Source organism: Buteo buteo, chromosome 26, assembly GCF_964188355.1.
Source record: "Buteo buteo chromosome 26, bButBut1.hap1.1, whole genome shotgun sequence".
Taxonomy (NCBI): Eukaryota; Metazoa; Chordata; class Aves; order Accipitriformes; family Accipitridae; genus Buteo; species Buteo buteo.
The window spans coordinates 14,077,090-14,094,261 of NC_134196.1; the positions used below are offsets into that span (position 1 = coordinate 14,077,090).

General features: G+C 38.6%; 1 protein-coding gene across 2 annotated transcripts in view; it reads right to left on the minus strand.

Annotated features, from left to right (window-relative positions):
- The window catches only part of LGR5 (leucine rich repeat containing G protein-coupled receptor 5), a 93,681-nt gene that overhangs the window by 19,820 nt on the left and 56,689 nt on the right, over positions 1 to 17,172 (minus strand). The window contains exons 5-7 of one of the 2 annotated variants that reach the window (XM_075057878.1): positions 7,124 to 7,339; positions 4,287 to 4,358; positions 1,616 to 1,684 (exon numbers count right to left, since the gene is read on the minus strand). In XM_075057878.1, coding sequence (XP_074913979.1) covers positions 1,616 to 1,684; positions 4,287 to 4,358; positions 7,124 to 7,339 — 357 coding nt within the window. The remainder of the gene's footprint in view (positions 1 to 1,615; positions 1,685 to 4,286; positions 4,359 to 7,123; positions 7,340 to 17,172) is intronic. The other variant, XM_075057879.1, reaches the window with a different exon arrangement.

The window sequence follows — 17,172 nt, forward strand, 5'->3', positions numbered from 1 at the left end:
AACATTACGCGTGCATTAACTTTGGGTAACAGCTATACCCACTTACTTTGGAGAGGTAACTACTCCTACAGCTGAGACCTCGAAGTGCAGAGCGTCTGGGACAATGGTGTCCCTGTAGCATCAAACAGATAAGGCCCTGACTCGCTGGCCACTTGCCAGTAGATCTCCAGCTCTGACTGGCTGCCTTGGATGCCTCCAAGCTGTAGACAAAAAGCCATAGCCTGTGTTTTCAGCACAAATTCTGACAGAGAAGTGAGGTCCCACCCAGAAACACCCTTACTAAGGTGGCCCTGCAGTGAGCTAAACCTCTGTGGGCCGGGGTTCCCACTTGGGTGAGAACAGCAGGGCATGCACCATCTTGTGGGAGACACCTTGCACTTATAAGATCGGCTTCCAGGGCCCAAACAAAGCACTGAAGCACATGGTCTCATGGTCTGCGCTGGGTTTGGGATGTCAAGTTGCAGTTTCACGCTCCAAAGTTTTCTTGCACCTAGGAGCTTATCTGAAACAATAAGTTTGATACTTAGAGGTGAAGTCCTACAGGGGTCAGTAGTATTTTCAAGCACATCAGGCACTTTGCTGGGTCAGGCAAGGTGCATTTACTGCAAACCTGGATTATCCGTGTTTGGGTACTAACTCCAGAGGTCAGCAAAAAGGCTAGCCTTCAAGGCCACTGGATTTCATACCAATTATTTTAGCCAGCAGATGACGTAGCAGCAGCTGAGAACAGTAGGGCTGAGAAACTCATAGCCCCACTCCCTCCTCCAGAGCTGCACTCTGCCAACACTGGAGGTGCTGAGCTGAAGTCAACACTGCCTGGGGATCCCTCCTTTGGAAAAAATCCCAGGTAGCTACCTAAAGCGGCTTTAAGATCAGTTTGTGATGTAGCAGGGGTACAACCATGTCCAACTAGTATATGATTACCTATTTTTTTCAAGAATCTATGCTGATGGTACCAGTAACGTGGTAAATAATTCAAATGGAAAGAATTCTGAACGTATGCATTGATGTGTACATTGTGTGTATGATGTGTGAATATAATTTCATTCTTTTTTTATAATTCAACTGTTTCTTACAATAAACTTGGCTGGGTTCTTTTAATTGCTGATTTTTTTAAATGCAAACTATGTCTATGCATCCAGAAATATTTTATTTACAGCATTACAAAGGACTATTTATATTGAAAAGAAAGTGCTTTAATTTAATGGGGGAGAGGGAGGGAAGAAGGTAAAGACATTAAAATCTGGTGGACTAATGAGGGTGCCACACCTTCTTCTTCTTAGACTAGAAGACTGTGATATATTGAATTGTTTGCATAATCCAACTGTTGTGTTTGGGACTCAAAGTGAATTAATTGTGTTTATTATTTACTGTATTCCAAGGATGAAGTTCCTGGAAAAAAGCCACTGCAGAATGCAGTATAAAAGTAAAAGTTGTCAGAACCTGAATTCTCTAAACTGAATGTTGAAAATTATCTTTTATGCATGATGGCATGTTTATTAGTTTTTCCTAGGATATCAGTTTTTAAGGATTACTGATAAAATCACCAGCATTAAAAAAAATAATCACACACTAGACAAAACATCCTCCTTCCTAATATGAGCTCTGTACTTACAGTTCTTTTAGGTTTGTTAGTGTCCTGATAGCAGTGGGGAACTCGTCCAGACTGTTGTAATTTAAATCTCTGTGTGAAAATAGATTTTATTATTTAGGTTATGCAATGCATAATGGATAACACAGAATTGTTGGCATTTGTAATGAAATATCATCTTCCATGCATTGAATAAACACATCCAGCCAAAAGCCAGGAAATCCTCAAAAGTGTATGGATGTTTTCCAACAAACTCTATTTAGGGCACATTATCATTCCTATTTTTTATCAGCATCCTATTTTTAGTTATATCTTAGCTATTCTGCAATAAAGAGAACATAAGTGGATTCAGATACTACTACGGGATTTGCTGTTTTGTAAATTGCCCACCCTTTTCATTACTTGAAAGTATTAACAGGAAAAAAAATCTTTCAAACAGAATATTCAACAACTTTGTATGGTGAGCTGCATTTTACATGGCTAATACATCTTACTACAAAGGTTTCATTTGCCTCTGACTCACTGTCTAGTTGTATTAGTCTTTCTTTTTTTTCGCTGATGAAAAAACCTCTGAAGAGATTTTTCCTGATGGTTAAGTGGTAAAAATAAGACATACTGGAGTTTGGATGGTAAAAATGATTGGGGGAAATCTTCCTCTGGCTAAAACAAGTGGAAAAACATACAGTAAAAGTTCAACGTTACCATTAACTGTATTGTTAATTTTAAGATTTGTCAATATTCACACAGAGAATGTTTGTAACCACACAAATCATAAAAATGATAGTTTAGCTAAGGTAGTGACCTCTGCTTTAAGAACTGCTCTTGCTGCAGTGGTAATTAGATTTTACTCTGGTAGGCTGAATGGACTATAAGCCTACTTCTGCCCTCAGCATGACATGTGTGTCCTTCAGCATTCAGGAGACACCTGAAACTAAAATTGACATATACCACTTCACTGTGATGCTCTCTGGTACTACTTTGTGAAGAATATAGTCTGAAAAACTTGAGCAAAAGCCTTTTTGAAAAGGCAAAACACAAATCACAGTTTACAATAGATTGAAAATGAAACAGTATCAGGCTGAAGTAATGCAGGCAGGAAACTGCTGTCTGAACTCAACAAGGCTTTCCTTCCTGCTTGTAAATCTCTCTCTCCTGCTTATTGACAAAAAGAGATTACAGGCGTGTACTGTTTGGTTTTGCCCTCCAGTGATATGTTATTTCCAGACCTATGCGTCCATGCAAATGAATGATCTTAAAGCTGGCGTCCATCATTTACACCGGGATCTCTTTAGCTTATCTTGAAACTATCTGGAAACTAGTCTATACAGTATGCAATGACTATGCTTGAGGCAAGTGTTACATTCTCCTATTGAATTGAAGTGGCTGCACCTACACCTATTTCCAGGTTCCTGACTGTCCTCTATATTTTAATCTCTCATGCCAGGTGGCTGGGACTGGGTTTGCAATTACTTATTCCATTGTTCTGTTTTTCCCCATTTTTGACCAAGTGCCATGTGAATCTCACTTACAAAAACAAAACAAACAATTACATTTTCCTTCTCCCTTTCCTGTCCCCCTTTCCGGTGCTACACTAAGGGACTTCCTCTCAACTCATAGCCAGCTAAAAGTCAAAATTGTAAAATTGCGACTCAGTGGCAAGGGATCAATGTGATCAAAATTACTGATAAAAAAAAAAGCCCCAAACTTCTGGCTTTCTGATCTTAATGAAACATGAAAGTGGGCAGTACACAGTTCTGTGGATGAGAAAGCAAAAGTCACCTTTAGACTAGCATTATTCATGTTTGAAACTGTCTATTTGTTCCTTATAACAGGCCTTTTAGGCTCTGTCCTGGTTGGATGAAATACCTAAAATCTCTGAAAATGATGCAGCTGACTGTGGCAGGTGCCAGGGGGAAGGTACACAAGGTTTTATTGTCCCCATAGCATTTTGGGGTTCTGTGGGCTACTCTAGCAGACAACATCTTTATTTGACTAACTCTGTAGCAAAATACTTTGATAACTGTCAGCACCGCATTCCTGTTGTGTGTTCTTCTGTAGAATTATTTTTTGTTAGAAAACTCAAGAAAATTTGAATTGGTATGAACAGAACTACAGTGAAAACTTGAGGAAATTTCAATCTCTACCAGTGCTATTCTTTATTAGAGCTCTTTAAAGACAAAAACTTGGATACAACTGAAACATTCCTCTTCCTGCCTTGTAAAACACATGCATAATTTGGCCACCTGTCACTTTCGCTTTTTCCAGGGATACAAAAAATAAAACCATCTGATTTTATAACCCTCCTCTATGGCAAGACAGTTTCTTAATGTTAAAGCTTTTCATTGTGACAATTTCCCAATCTAGCTATTAGCTTTATTGATTAAACAAGACAAACAAATAGTACTAAGCTAGGCAAATGTAACTGTTCATGAATAGCCACTTCTTTTTCAATGCTCAGTACAGTTTTCAACTGTCATTCAAACAATTTATCAATTGACAATGCTTATTAAAAAGGCAAACTAATTTTATAGTCAAAAATAGGATTTGCTACATAGAGTCATTGTAAACCATCACTTAGATCCTGTAGCGATTAGGCAAGCCAAAAACCACATTTGGCTTTTAGGCTATTTTTATTCTTTCAGAATATTAATGAAAACACTCTAGAAAAAAGGAAACAAATAAGAGGTCAACTCACAAAGTCTCTAGGCTGTGGAGCCCATCAAAGCATTTCTTTCCCAGGGAGTAGATTCTATTGTTATGGAGATGTCTGCAGGGGAACATTAAGCACACAGTCAGGAAAGCACACTACACACAGTGGACTTAAGCAAAACATTTTGATGGTTAAATCAAAAGAAACTTATTTTCAGGCATGCACTGATTATATGCAAGTCATGTTTTTGCAAGAGCATGTATAGGAGGTACCTTCAATGCCCTCCCCCCTTTCTCCCGATATCTCCCCACCCACGCAGGCTTCCATTTGGTTTCATAGAAGGGATTTGTTTTAAAACCACCTAGATTGTTTAAAAAGGGTATATCCTGGAGTTCCAGGTTGGGGTTTGCATATCGAATACTGGGAAATCATAGACATAATCTCACTGGTGGTTAATTAACATGTCTTAAAAACTGTGTGGTGTGTGAGATGTATATTTGGAAGGTGTATATTCGGAGGGCGTTAGAGGGTATGGCACAGCAGAGGAGCAGGTGAGGAGATGGATAATACAGCAGACAGGAAAGGGGCATTAGGCTTGCAGTATGAAAGAAGACACAAAGCCACAGGACAAAAAAGTCATTGCTTCACTGAGATGAGTAAACTAACCAATCCTAGGAGTGCTGTAACTTGCCTTCCTTTGTAACTACAAAAATCAACAGCTACTTTCTCAAATGTTTAGCAATTGAAAGTAATTTTTTTATATCTTTCAAACAATCCCCCCCTCAAAGGCTCAGAGTGCTGCCTATTTCTAAGCCTTTTAGTCCAATATGGAAAAAAACCACTCTATGTGAAGCTCATTAATGTGAGTATATACAACTTGGAGCCACTTCAGATTGTTTTTTTAAAAAGGATGCCTTTTTCCCAGCAGATTTTCCCTTTTATTCTTGACACTCTACCCCTATAGTGGAGGGAAACTACAGGAGTAGTACTTTAAAAGAAAAGAAGGGCTGTGAATGAGGGGCTTCCAGGCCCTTTCCCTTCAATGCTTCATTCTGCTCTGAAAATAATATTAAAGGTCAGAGACTCTCTGAATGTTCTGCTGAACCTACAGAAATTGAGTTTACCTGTCCATAAAGGCAGGGATTCTGATGGCAAAATGCAAATGTGCTGTGGGTTTTTCCTTTGCTAGGAAGAAACATAATCAACTTTTTTTTTTTTTTTTTTAATGACTACACTGACCTTTAATGCTTTAGTTAGCATAAAGAGTGCATCTTCAAATTCCAATTATGGTTGAGTCTTTAATGATAGAGCTTCAAACCTGCTCCAATTGACCATGCATTTTTGCACTGAGTTGAAAATTTGCCAGACTGTATAGAGTAGCAAACAAAAGAAAGCAGAACCACACACAAAGATTTTGATGAGCCAAAAATATCAGATGTTGTAGATCATGAGGAATGATTCAATTATTAATCAATACGAAGCCCAGAAGATTAGAAATAAGCAAGGCAGATCTGAATTAAGGAAACCTAACTTGAGCAGAAGCAATCAGGGCTTGAAAAGAAATTATTTTCTCCTGCATTTCTTAACTGTTCTCTTATCACTATATTTCTGGTAGGGATCTAGAGAACAACATTCAATCTATGAGAAGTATCTCATTACTGAGACAAGTCTAGAGGCTCAGTCAAATGACAAGTCCATCTGTTCTTTAACTTGAATGGGATTGATACTTAATGTAAAGAGAAGGCAAAGATTTTGCAGCACACAGCAGTTGTTACCGCCATTTTTGGTGCCCTATATGCTTATATGAATATATTAAGCACCAGACAGAGATGGTGACTATAAATGTCATTAAAGAACCCCGGAATGTGCCAGGTCCAATGCTTACACTGGGGCTAGAATATGCTAAAATATGCTAAGTGTCTTACAGACTATGGTTTCAGGCAGCTTGTAAAGCTTGAATATATTATTCTCTCTTTAATAATGCTAATGTTTTCCAAAGTATCCTGAAATAACTTCTCCACCTCAGTTTCTCCAGCCAGTCTAGAATTTTTTCCACTTGGTACATTCCCAGAAGATAAAAAACTGAAACCGCGCTCCACAATATACCTTCCAGATTTTTGTGCAAGCTACACAGGTTTTGTTTAGTTGCACTGGTATGCAAGTATAACAAAATACAAAGCTACATATACTTTCCATGAAGGGAAATGCATACTTTTTCTACTGGACAGCATTCTTTCCAAGTCACCCAGAAAGCTTTCAGTTCATTTCCTGTTTCTAATCTTCCCTCATTCAGCCTTAGAGTCTTAAGAGGGCACACAATTCATCTCTTCCTGTTTGCTTTGCTGACCAGATAGGGTGATTTTTTAACTCCCTTACATAGTCCTTTATTGAACATGAAAACTTCTAAGCTAGATCAAAACAAGTGATTTAGCAAATGCTAGTTTAACTGTAGGACGATGTAAAAAATCTGCTTCACCAAGATAATTTTTTAAAGTTTTGGTTTGTAGTACATATACAATTCAGAAAACTTAATTTATATTTCAAAAAGAATGATTTCTGCAACAAACAAAACTGACCTCTTGGTAAAGGAGTATCACTAAGCCTAGTACAAATGTAAAAGGGAAACTGCAGATTTATAGCCCCAAGATATCAATTTAATATTAAGACTATAAGAACAAAACAGATGTTTAATTAACCCATGTATATACCTATTTACCTATCATTTGCCAACTGGGGAGGGACTAGGGGAATATTTAATCATTAAAGATTGTCTCAAGCAACATCTGAATTAAACATTGCATCTTCAAGTAATTTATCATAAAGAGGTCAAAGCCTTGCAAAGAAGCTGAGATTGTGTCTAAAAAGCAATCAATAAAACTTACAGAACTACCAAACTAGAGAGGTTTCCAAAAGCATAGTCTGGTATGTAATGAATTTTATTCAGTGCCAATGTCATTGCCTGAAGTGCTGGTAAACTTCTAAAAGCTTGGACGGGAATTTCTGTCAAAGAATTATCGTCTAGCCACAGGTGTCTAAGGGAGACCAAGCCATTGAAGCAGTTGGGGGGCACATAGTTGATGTGGTTGGCATCCAAACGTCTAGGAGAAAAAGAAATAGAGAAAATTGACTCTGAGAAAAGAACAGTGGACTTACACAATGGCTATCAGAATTTATCACCAAGAACACAACCCCAAAGGATGGACATGGGTTGCCACATCCATTTTTCATTTCCTGGAGATTCTACATTTCCACCTGGCTTGCAGCCTCACCCCTGAGACCTGACATGGTGTCTACAAGTCTCCTTGTCAGCCGGCTCCCTGCAGACAGCTCTCCTTTGGAGCCATCAACTCACTGAGAGCACACACTGATCGTTTTTGAGCAGAGCCTCTCTACAAATGGGGTATGAATTTGTTTCCTTTCCCAATTATTTGAAAGTATGGAATAAAAAAGTACAAGAAACTCAGCCAGAGATTCTCTTTCAGAACCTATAAATCACTGAGCTGCAAGATGATTTGGGTTTTCATACACTAGACACCCATTCTAAGAGCCAAAAATAAAACTCACTTCTGAGTCTCTGTTCCCGTTTTACCTTTTCTTAAATATAGTTTATTCCAATGATTCTAATGAACACTGAAGTTCACATTTTTTAGCAGTGGAGCAAAATGATTTTTGAATAGAGATTAGCATTGCTAATACGTGTATTTATTTTGAAAAAGAAGTTACTAAATACACTTCAGTCGCTGCAGAGCCAACAGAGGGAGCTCAACTGCACATCGTACGTCTTCAGAGTCTGCAGGTGATATCTTGCTCTCACACTTCTGTAAATAAGGATTAGATCTACTGAACTTTTTGCAGATGTGGCACTAGAAATACTATGTCATATATTCATTGGCTTTTGCTTTTGCTCTGTTTTGCTTTCCCGTTGTGATGCTTTCAGGGAAAGATTTAAAAGCGTGCTTCAGATTTCTGAAACTTTGTGAAACATCCAGATGGTGATCTGTACTCCAATACACTTTTTCTGCTTTTAATGTGTTGTAGTAACTTGTACCTTGTTCAGAACATGAAAGCTATGCTCTAAAACTTTTCTTGAAGATGTCTGTACAGAGGAGTAATTAAGTGAATGGTGAAAGAGAAATAAATTTAAATAGATGTTTGAAAACACTATAGAACAAACAGCCACACCCAGGGTACAAAGAAGTAATTCTGTACAACCTAAATTCGGTCTGTTTGAGAGAAACGCAATACTCTTTGTGGCGAGCATACTAATCTCTTTATTTAAAGCTGCTTCCTCATTTACAGTCATGTAAAATGTCAGGTCCATTCTATCTCCTGCTCCATGCTGCTCCTACCTACTGCATGAGAACAAATAATGACTGCTAAGGCTCCGTGCCAGGCTGGCAAATAACTGAGACAAGGTCAGTTGGAACAAATTTATAAAGTTCAGTGTCAAAGCCCTTGTACAATTAAATTTTCAATATAATAACTGACATGGCAGGCAGCAGAGACAGAGCTTCCAAAATAACTCAAGGGTCTGTCAACAAATGGGTGAGGCTGGAAATGTTTAGAAATACTCATGCTGTACCTCCCCCATTCCCCAGGCAACAACCATGCTATGCCTGTGTTGTCAAATAAGGTATAATTTGAATGAGTAGATGAGGTTTCTTTGTGTTCAGTCAGAAGTAAATTTCTTCCCTGGGTGATGCTGGTATGTAAACTAAGAAGTTACAGTTGCCTTAGTTTGACAGTTACACTGATTAAAGAATAGAGGCTTTATTCAAACTAAATGTGTTACTGTATTACAGTTAACATCTTGTTCAATATGGAGCCTGCCTGTGCAGCTCTGACATCCCCGTTGACTCCACAGGAGTTACTCACAGGATGCCTGGCTGCGTGGTAAAGCCAACAGTCAGTTGTTTGTATGCAGTCCTGTGGCTGAAATGGCAATATTTCTGCTGTCATCAGTGAGATCAGGATTTTTATCTTACCAATATTCAGTAGCAAATCAAGGAACTGATTTTTTTTATAGCTGAAGTTTCCAAATATAAACCCACCACTGCCTATGTAAACAAAATACGCAACATAGAAAGAAAAGGAGGAGTGCTGTAATATAAATGAAATTCTAGGTAGTTGAATTATTGTTTAAATAAAGCAAGAAGCTACAATGATTTGTGCCGCAGGTCCTATAACTTGATTACATAACCTGCAAGTGCTTGTAAGAAGTACTGCCTCAAGTACTCTTTGGTTATCTAATCTTTTTAAAATTTCCAAGTACCGTTTTCCCTCTTGCAGATATTATAAGGTTTCAGCAGTGGTTATGTTTCCTGTCATACTGTAGGTAATGCACACTGATGTATAAAGCATTGAACATAATCGCCGTTTTCAGCCAATTGTTTTACATGTGTTGATCAAAGTTTTGGCACTTCCAGAACTAAACCCATTAACTCACAAACAGGACCCTATTTAGAATTGAAAATAGATAGATAACATGTGGTGAGTTTGAAAGCTGCTATTATATTCCAGAGGGAGCCAATTTAGGGAAACAGAAATACTTGATTTCTTCTGATAGGCAGCATGTAAATAAAGCAGCCAGTATGAAATTCACCATGAGCTCACTTAAAATGTCCAAACCTTTCAAAGCAAATGCTTGAGCTATGTGGACTGTATCCCACTGGTGTTTCCTGTGACATACTGCAAATGCTACAGCCATGTGCATAAATTATGAAAAGATATCATTCATACAGAATTGTAAACAGGACTCATTTATTGGTACTCTAAAATGGGTGAAGGTAGATGTTTGAAAAATATTTGATTTGCATTTCTTGATCAATTCAATACGACTGCATACTTAGTTTTATGCCACTGGTAGGTTTCTAAGGGAAATATATTTTTTTTCCTTTTTCTGAGTTTTTCCTCAAGAGCAAGCCCAGCTACAAACTGGATGTACCCTGTGATCATGAAATTCCTTCATGTCCTGTTGGGAGAGTCTTGCTCATTCATTCAGGGTTAAATCAATGCTAGATACGGGATCGGGAAGGAGGTTTCTCCCACATCATTCTCCCCTCTGAAATAAACAGCTATTACATGGATTGTCTCTTCTCACAATGGATGAGGGCCTGAATACCATGAAGGGACCAGAAAAGAGGAGAGCCACAAAGACAGATAAAGAGTCAAGGACAAAATGTTTCTTCTGACTTTTAAGTTTAAAATAGGAGAGGTAAAACCAAATGAAAAGGGGCTATACATAACAGGTGGGGAGGCAGAGAAGTGAGAGCACACGAGGACTGATTTTGGGCATGGTGGATTAAAGAATCTCCTTTAAAGAGGCTCCTCCCTCTCCTACCACCTTCCTCTTCTCCTGACCTGGCTCTGTTATTATTGGGAGCCACAGCGGAGCCTCACCCCAAGGTATGGGTCAATGACGGATAGGGGCTGGGGACATGGCCTGTCTGGGCCTCCCCACATATAGCAGGCAGGAGCAGTCACCTGCAGCCCCACCATCTTTGCTAGCGTGTGGTGACACGGACCATCTCAAGGGTTTGTTCACAGGAGTTTGACTAAAGCCTCATTTAAGTAATGGCAAGTGACATCGAAACTGGCTCTGAAAAGTGGATGTAATGAAAATATAGCTGGCTATTGTGAGCCATGTTTTTCAAACATGGCCTTTTACGCAGGATATCCCCTTCAGTCCACAGGGGAAAATGATAGGACTATTGTAAAAGCTTAATTACAACACACCAGCACAGCGGTTCCCACAGCTCGCTTTCATCTCTGCCCTTGTATGGGCTTCTACAGGACTGATACAAAGAACCCGGTACGGCAACAGCAAGACCAAAAAAGAGAAGTCACAAGTCACAGTTTAGTAGCGTTTGTTTCTGTCCCACTGCTCAGTTTTACATCAGGAGGTCTCTGCAGCTCTGGGAGTTTCAATCCTTAGTGTTCCTCTTCGTATCCAAACCTGCTGCTCGTGTTTGGTTAACCTGCATTCGAGACGGTGGGCCAGGATGCTAGCATGTTGCATAAAGCAAAACCAGCCAATTGTAATGCTATGTTTATACAAAGATTGGCTCTGACACTGGGTACCCTCAATCCCCACAGGTGGGAAAAAGTGGGAGCCAGCAGGAGTTGTTGGGTTATCCTAGGAATCTGGCTGCAGACTCAGATCAGGAATCCACAGCTAGACCGGCACATTTGGTGTGGCTGGGAATGCTCCCAGGTCCTGCAGCCAACTGGCTCGGAGTGGCCCGCGTTACGCTGGTGACCTCTCCTCGCCTCCCAAGCGAGGTGGCTGTATGCAGGGCACCTACTGGGGACGGTCCCAGGGGCATGAGAACTGCCAGATGGCTCCCGGGAACAGTTCACGCAAATGTTATTTGGCACGGGTCAAAAGTGTGCCAAGGACCCTGTTAACGGTGCAGCAGGACAGACTGTCATGGCCAGTGCCTGGGAGCACTCTGAAGCACTGTTTGCTTTGCTAGGCTGGCTGTAGCCACAGTCTGTCACTGTGTGGTGCCCTGGAAGATCTCCTTGGAAATCTAGGGTGAGCCTCTGTACTGCTAACCACTCCAACAGCGGCTTCTTGTCCTCCTCTCACACGTGGTGTACGTCCTGGCAGGCTTCAGCCATGCAGGATGATTTTTGGCTAGCAGTTCTGAGGTTGAGAAATTTGTCCGTCCCTTACAAATGTGACAAAAAAAACCCCTTTTGAGATTACTCAGAAGACAGAAAAGAGTCAGATGCCTAGTGGCTTCTACTAGATGAAAGAAAACATCACCCAGTGGCCTGGAATTGCTGATCTAGTTCGGCCTTTTTGCACCCCACTTTGAAAGCAACTGGCCCTACAGATGGTTGAGTTAGGGACTGCACCCAAAAAAATTAGTAGCACATACATTTTAGGGAGCCTTGCACCTCTGTCTTCCTCCCAGCTGCTTATCAAGCTAGAAAAGTGTGACTGAGAGAGGTGGTCTGTGATTGTACTAGTGCTCCATGTTTCAGTCACCCTTGTGTTATCTGGTGTGCCCCTGGGCTCTAGTAGCTCGGATGGTTAAGATGTGCAATAACATGAGCAGACTGCAATGGTGAGTTTTGAGACATCTTTGCGTATGTGTACAGACACCTGCATGGCTACACACAAACGTGATTTAAACTGTGGGAAATTCCTCCTCAGGGAGTTTGTGGGTACCTGTTGAGGTACCGGGTTTCCTAAGAAGGATAATGCCTTCTGTAGGCTGCATTACCATGGGGTGTGACATGGAAAACCACAACTAAAGCTCCTGTCTTTTCATGAAAACAGTTCTCTTGGGAGAATGTGATTTCATCAAAGTTGTATTCTCTTTTAACTAAAAATGAGGATTATTAACACAAGCATCAAACCGGAAAAAAATTGTTTAAAGTTAACAATTCTGAAAAAAAGGCTTTTTAGTTTCAAGCCTTAACTGGAAACATTTCAGAACTCTGTGCCCTCAAAGTCTTCAACTCTTTGTTTGGATTAAGAATGGAAACTTCTCTTGTAATGTCAAATATTTGGAGGAGTAGGAAGATGAAAAATCCACTTGCTGACCTGTTCCAGCCAGGTAATTAAGAACATCCAAGATGATTTCTAGATAATCTTTTATGTAAAACTCAGGGTCACCATCAGCTGCTCCACAAATACCAAAATATCTTAAAAATAAAATTTAAGTGATTTACAAATTCTGTTAGGAAATTTAAAGCAAATTTCATTGATATTATTTTCTTGTTCCTTGTAAAGTCAAACTAATTTGCTTCACTAAATCCCAACTTTGCAGGTTGTCAAGGGAGAAAAGATGGTTTATTTTTTCCCTCTATCAATGGTTTCCAGCGATTTGGAAGATGAGCTATGTTGTATTCTGCCCTATTTTCTACTATTAAAGTAAAAGTCCTCTTAAATTTTACAGGAATGAAAGCAGGTGATACAGTAAATAATGCTTGCTTTTAAATGTCCTTCATGACCGGTTTGGCATGGGCAGTGAGATAGCACCCAATGTGTTCTTGGTTTTGACTATTTCTGTGTCTGACAATGCAGCAGTAAAAGCTGCTCATTAACACTGATGTCTAAACAAAAAATTAAACAGGGAGTGAAGTTTCATGAGTAGTATTCACTGCAAAGGATTGCTTTTCCATCAGCAATGCCAATTACATTTTCCTCCTTTATTTAGCAACATTTGCAAATGGAAATCTGCAACTTACCAGTTGCTAGTAATACAAAATTTGTGTTAACATGTTTAGGGAAAAAATCTAAAAAAAGTTATTGATATGTCATTGCCTGCTTTACCAATCCCTTCTTGTTCAAAAATACTTAAATTATATGCCAATTCTGGTATACAAGGGATGTCACTGGAAACTGCAGGACAATCACACTGGAGGAAAAAAAGTTACCTATTTAAACAAATACATACATTAAATGAAAAAAGTTGGACAGAAAACAAGCTGTTAATTAATAATGATACTTGAAGAACAAATCAATATACCATGACAAAGATTTTTGGACTATACAGGTATATTAAAAATCACTAAAATGCTTGATTTAAAAGCAGAATGGAGATATTGATGCTGTGGGAAACACAAAATCCAGAGACCATCTGCTTATAGTCAGTTCTGAAGAAACACATTTGCTCAAGGTGAGTAACAGGGAAGACAGCATTCAAGTGACACTTCAGACCCTGCTGCCAAGATCTAAGTAGTGACACGTCAGTGATTATGTGTTCCTCCCTTTCAACCATGGTACCTGCGAACATATTTTCCTCTTTTTGGCTTAATGGAAATAAATGCCATTTGAATCATTAGGACTAGTAATCCAGATAATTTGTATTCACACTAGTTTTCAGAGGAAAATTATAGCCCATATAATAAATTGAAGATATCCTTATGCTGAACTTGGAGATCAAAGCCACATCTCAAAATCAACAAGTTCTGGTTACTTCCTTAAATCCTCCTGCCACAAAGGGCACTGGAGTCCTACACAATCATTGCCCAAGCTCTGGTAGCTGAACTCATTTATCAGTCAAAGTAGCACATCACTGTTGTTGACTATTGAACTACAAAGACTTTTATAAAATTGGAGAAGTTTTAATATTGTTTAATCTTATTTTTTCTTCAGTGACAGAAAAAAAACATATTGTTGTTTGTTTGTTTTGAGGCAACAGTAAAAAGGTTTTCTCATAGATTTTTGCTGTTGGAAGATGAAATTCACAAATCTTAGGCTTTTTTGGTTAATTTTTTTGTGGCCATTTCTCATTTTATAGTATTTATTAAATAATGTCTGCTGTCTGAAGAAGACTGATCTATTCTAGAGTTAGGTCAAGCCTTAAGAAATTTATGAATATTTATCACTCAAACTTCTCACGCCATTTTGCATGGCAGCAATATTACAACTTGAACAAGAGAGTGGAAGAAATTGTTGCTCGTTCCTGCAATACACCAGTTCTTGTTCTGTGTGCCCCATGCCATTTAACATTAATTAATGTATCTATCAATATCGATACATATACTGTAATTTTTGAGCCTGGAACTAGATAATAAGGGGAGCATATTATCCAGAAGTACCTTTTTGTGCAAAAATATGTGATGAATTTGCATGATGAGTGAACATGGAAAACTTGTGTGTGCATACATATACCCATATATTGTGCATGTACACACACACAATTATATATGTATACTTATATAAAAATGATTTTGACATAATCCTCTTCACATTGATTAAGGTAGCAGGTAGTATGGCCTCACTCCTGTCACTGGTTTTCAGTTTTTTGCATCTATACTAACCTAAAGCAAAGGGTTAACCAGGCTTTCAGGAATCATGCCACCTGCATAGTTAAACATAATAAATACAAGAAGTTGCTATCTTATAGGAATTGCCTTTGTGAAGGCTTTTAACCTCTTAATTACACTCTTGAAAAGACTCCTGCTATTTCAAAGGTTTCAAGAAATAATTCCTATTGTAAATCAGAAACCAATGCAAGAACCACCTTGTGAGCAGAAAATTCCTAGACTGTATGAAACAAGAAACTGAATCTGTGCACACCTTCATCTGACAGGCACAACCCCATTTAAGCAAACAAAAGAGTAATAGTTTTCCTTTCCTCAAAGAAGTCTCTTTTGCTGGTGATCGTCTTTCAGGTGAGTAGCTTTTCTGTACAAACCCGTATCATTCCATCTTGGGTCTGCTACACAGCTGTCTAAAGGTTTCCACTGACCGCTCCTATTCTTCCTCTGTTTTAATTCTGTCGCAAAATATCGGTCCTTTACATAGACTGCACAAACTATGTTTGGTTTACTTCTTCAACTTCTTCACCCAAGGAAAAAAAAATTTGCAGCAAAGTCTGAGTGAGACTGTCATTTTGTTTAGAAACTGTGCTGAAAATTCAACAGTCTTTTTCAGAGCAACAAAGGAACTCTTGTTTGCTTGGCTTATCGTGTTTTGGTCCAGAATATGTATACAGCGATGTGATCTCAGCAAGATTTTTTTTGTTTGTTTAGCAGAAAGAAAATCTAATATAGTCACTAGACCAGCATTTTCTCATGACTTTTTCAAAGATCAAAGGAAAGAACTGTAACCTCAAAAGTATATGGCTGAGATATTTCAGTCTGTCTGGTCAATAAAGAAAAAAGGCACTGACCAAATAACAATTATAAGATAATTAATTCTTAGGGCTGTTTAACCTTTAGGAACCTTAACAAATGCTTTGTATATTAAAGAGGTAAATGTTGTTCAAGACGGACATAAGAACCTGGGAGCTAATACAGTATAATGCGTGTCTGTGTAGTGGTAAGTTATACACAGATGACATAATTTTGCTGAAAATCAATTCATTTCATTAATTCTGTTATTCAGATTTTGGCTGAATTGAATGTATGCAAAAGATGTTAACCTTCTGGTGGAACTTCTTTATATAAAAAAAAAGAAGAGCACGTTCAACACAATTTCTCAACCAATACATCTTAACCAGACTGGATAGCTTGGTACGGATGCTCACTCTATCCTTGTCATTGTTAAGACTCTTACCAGTGACACTGGTGATCAGCGCACACTGTAGCAACAATTTTTGTGATAGTTATTTGAACTTCCAGATTGACTTCCACATTTGGATCTTGGAACTTTTTTGGAAAATAATTTTATTTCAAAGTAATTCTGTGAAAATATAAGGTGGTCAACTAAAGCACAGAGAAGAGTCAGTTGACATTTTCCTCTGTCCAAAGAACCTGTCTGCCTATCTTCAATCATCTAGATATTTTATGCTGCACATCCAAAATCAGTAGGTCCTTTAGAAAATTTAGTCTTTTTTTTTTTTTTGCATCAGGTGACAATGAAATTCTGTGGATAATTCAGAAACATACTCTATTTACTGTGTCCTGGATTGAGACAGCAGGAGTGGCCTTGTGGTTGCAAAATGTGACCTGCAAGTGCAGCAGAAGGAACTCATGATACTCAATTGACTGAACAAGAACATGGCAGATGAATTTCGGTATAGACAGGTGTCAAGTGAGGTACTTAGGGAAAAGGCAATTCAAACTTTACATGAAAAACTCTTGAGTAGCTACTAACATGCTAGAAAGAGGTCCCACAGTTGTAGTAAGTATGAAAATAACAGGTCAGTGTTCAGTAAAGGTTAAAAAAAATTTAAGCAAAACAAAGTTTGAGGAGTTAGTAGGAAAGCGAACAAAAAAGCATCCATAATTCCCCTCTATAAATCCATGTTGTGCAAATTTAAACATGCTGTGCAGGTCCGATCCCTCCTTGACTTGTCTCAAATCATATATATGAGAACTGAAAAAAAGTTCAGTAAGAGTGAGAAGAATGACCAGAGGAAGGGAATAGCTCCCACATGAGAAACAATCCTATCAGCCTACGTCTGAAAAACATGACTAACGGAGATACAACAGAAGTCTATAAAATCTGGCATACATCAATAAA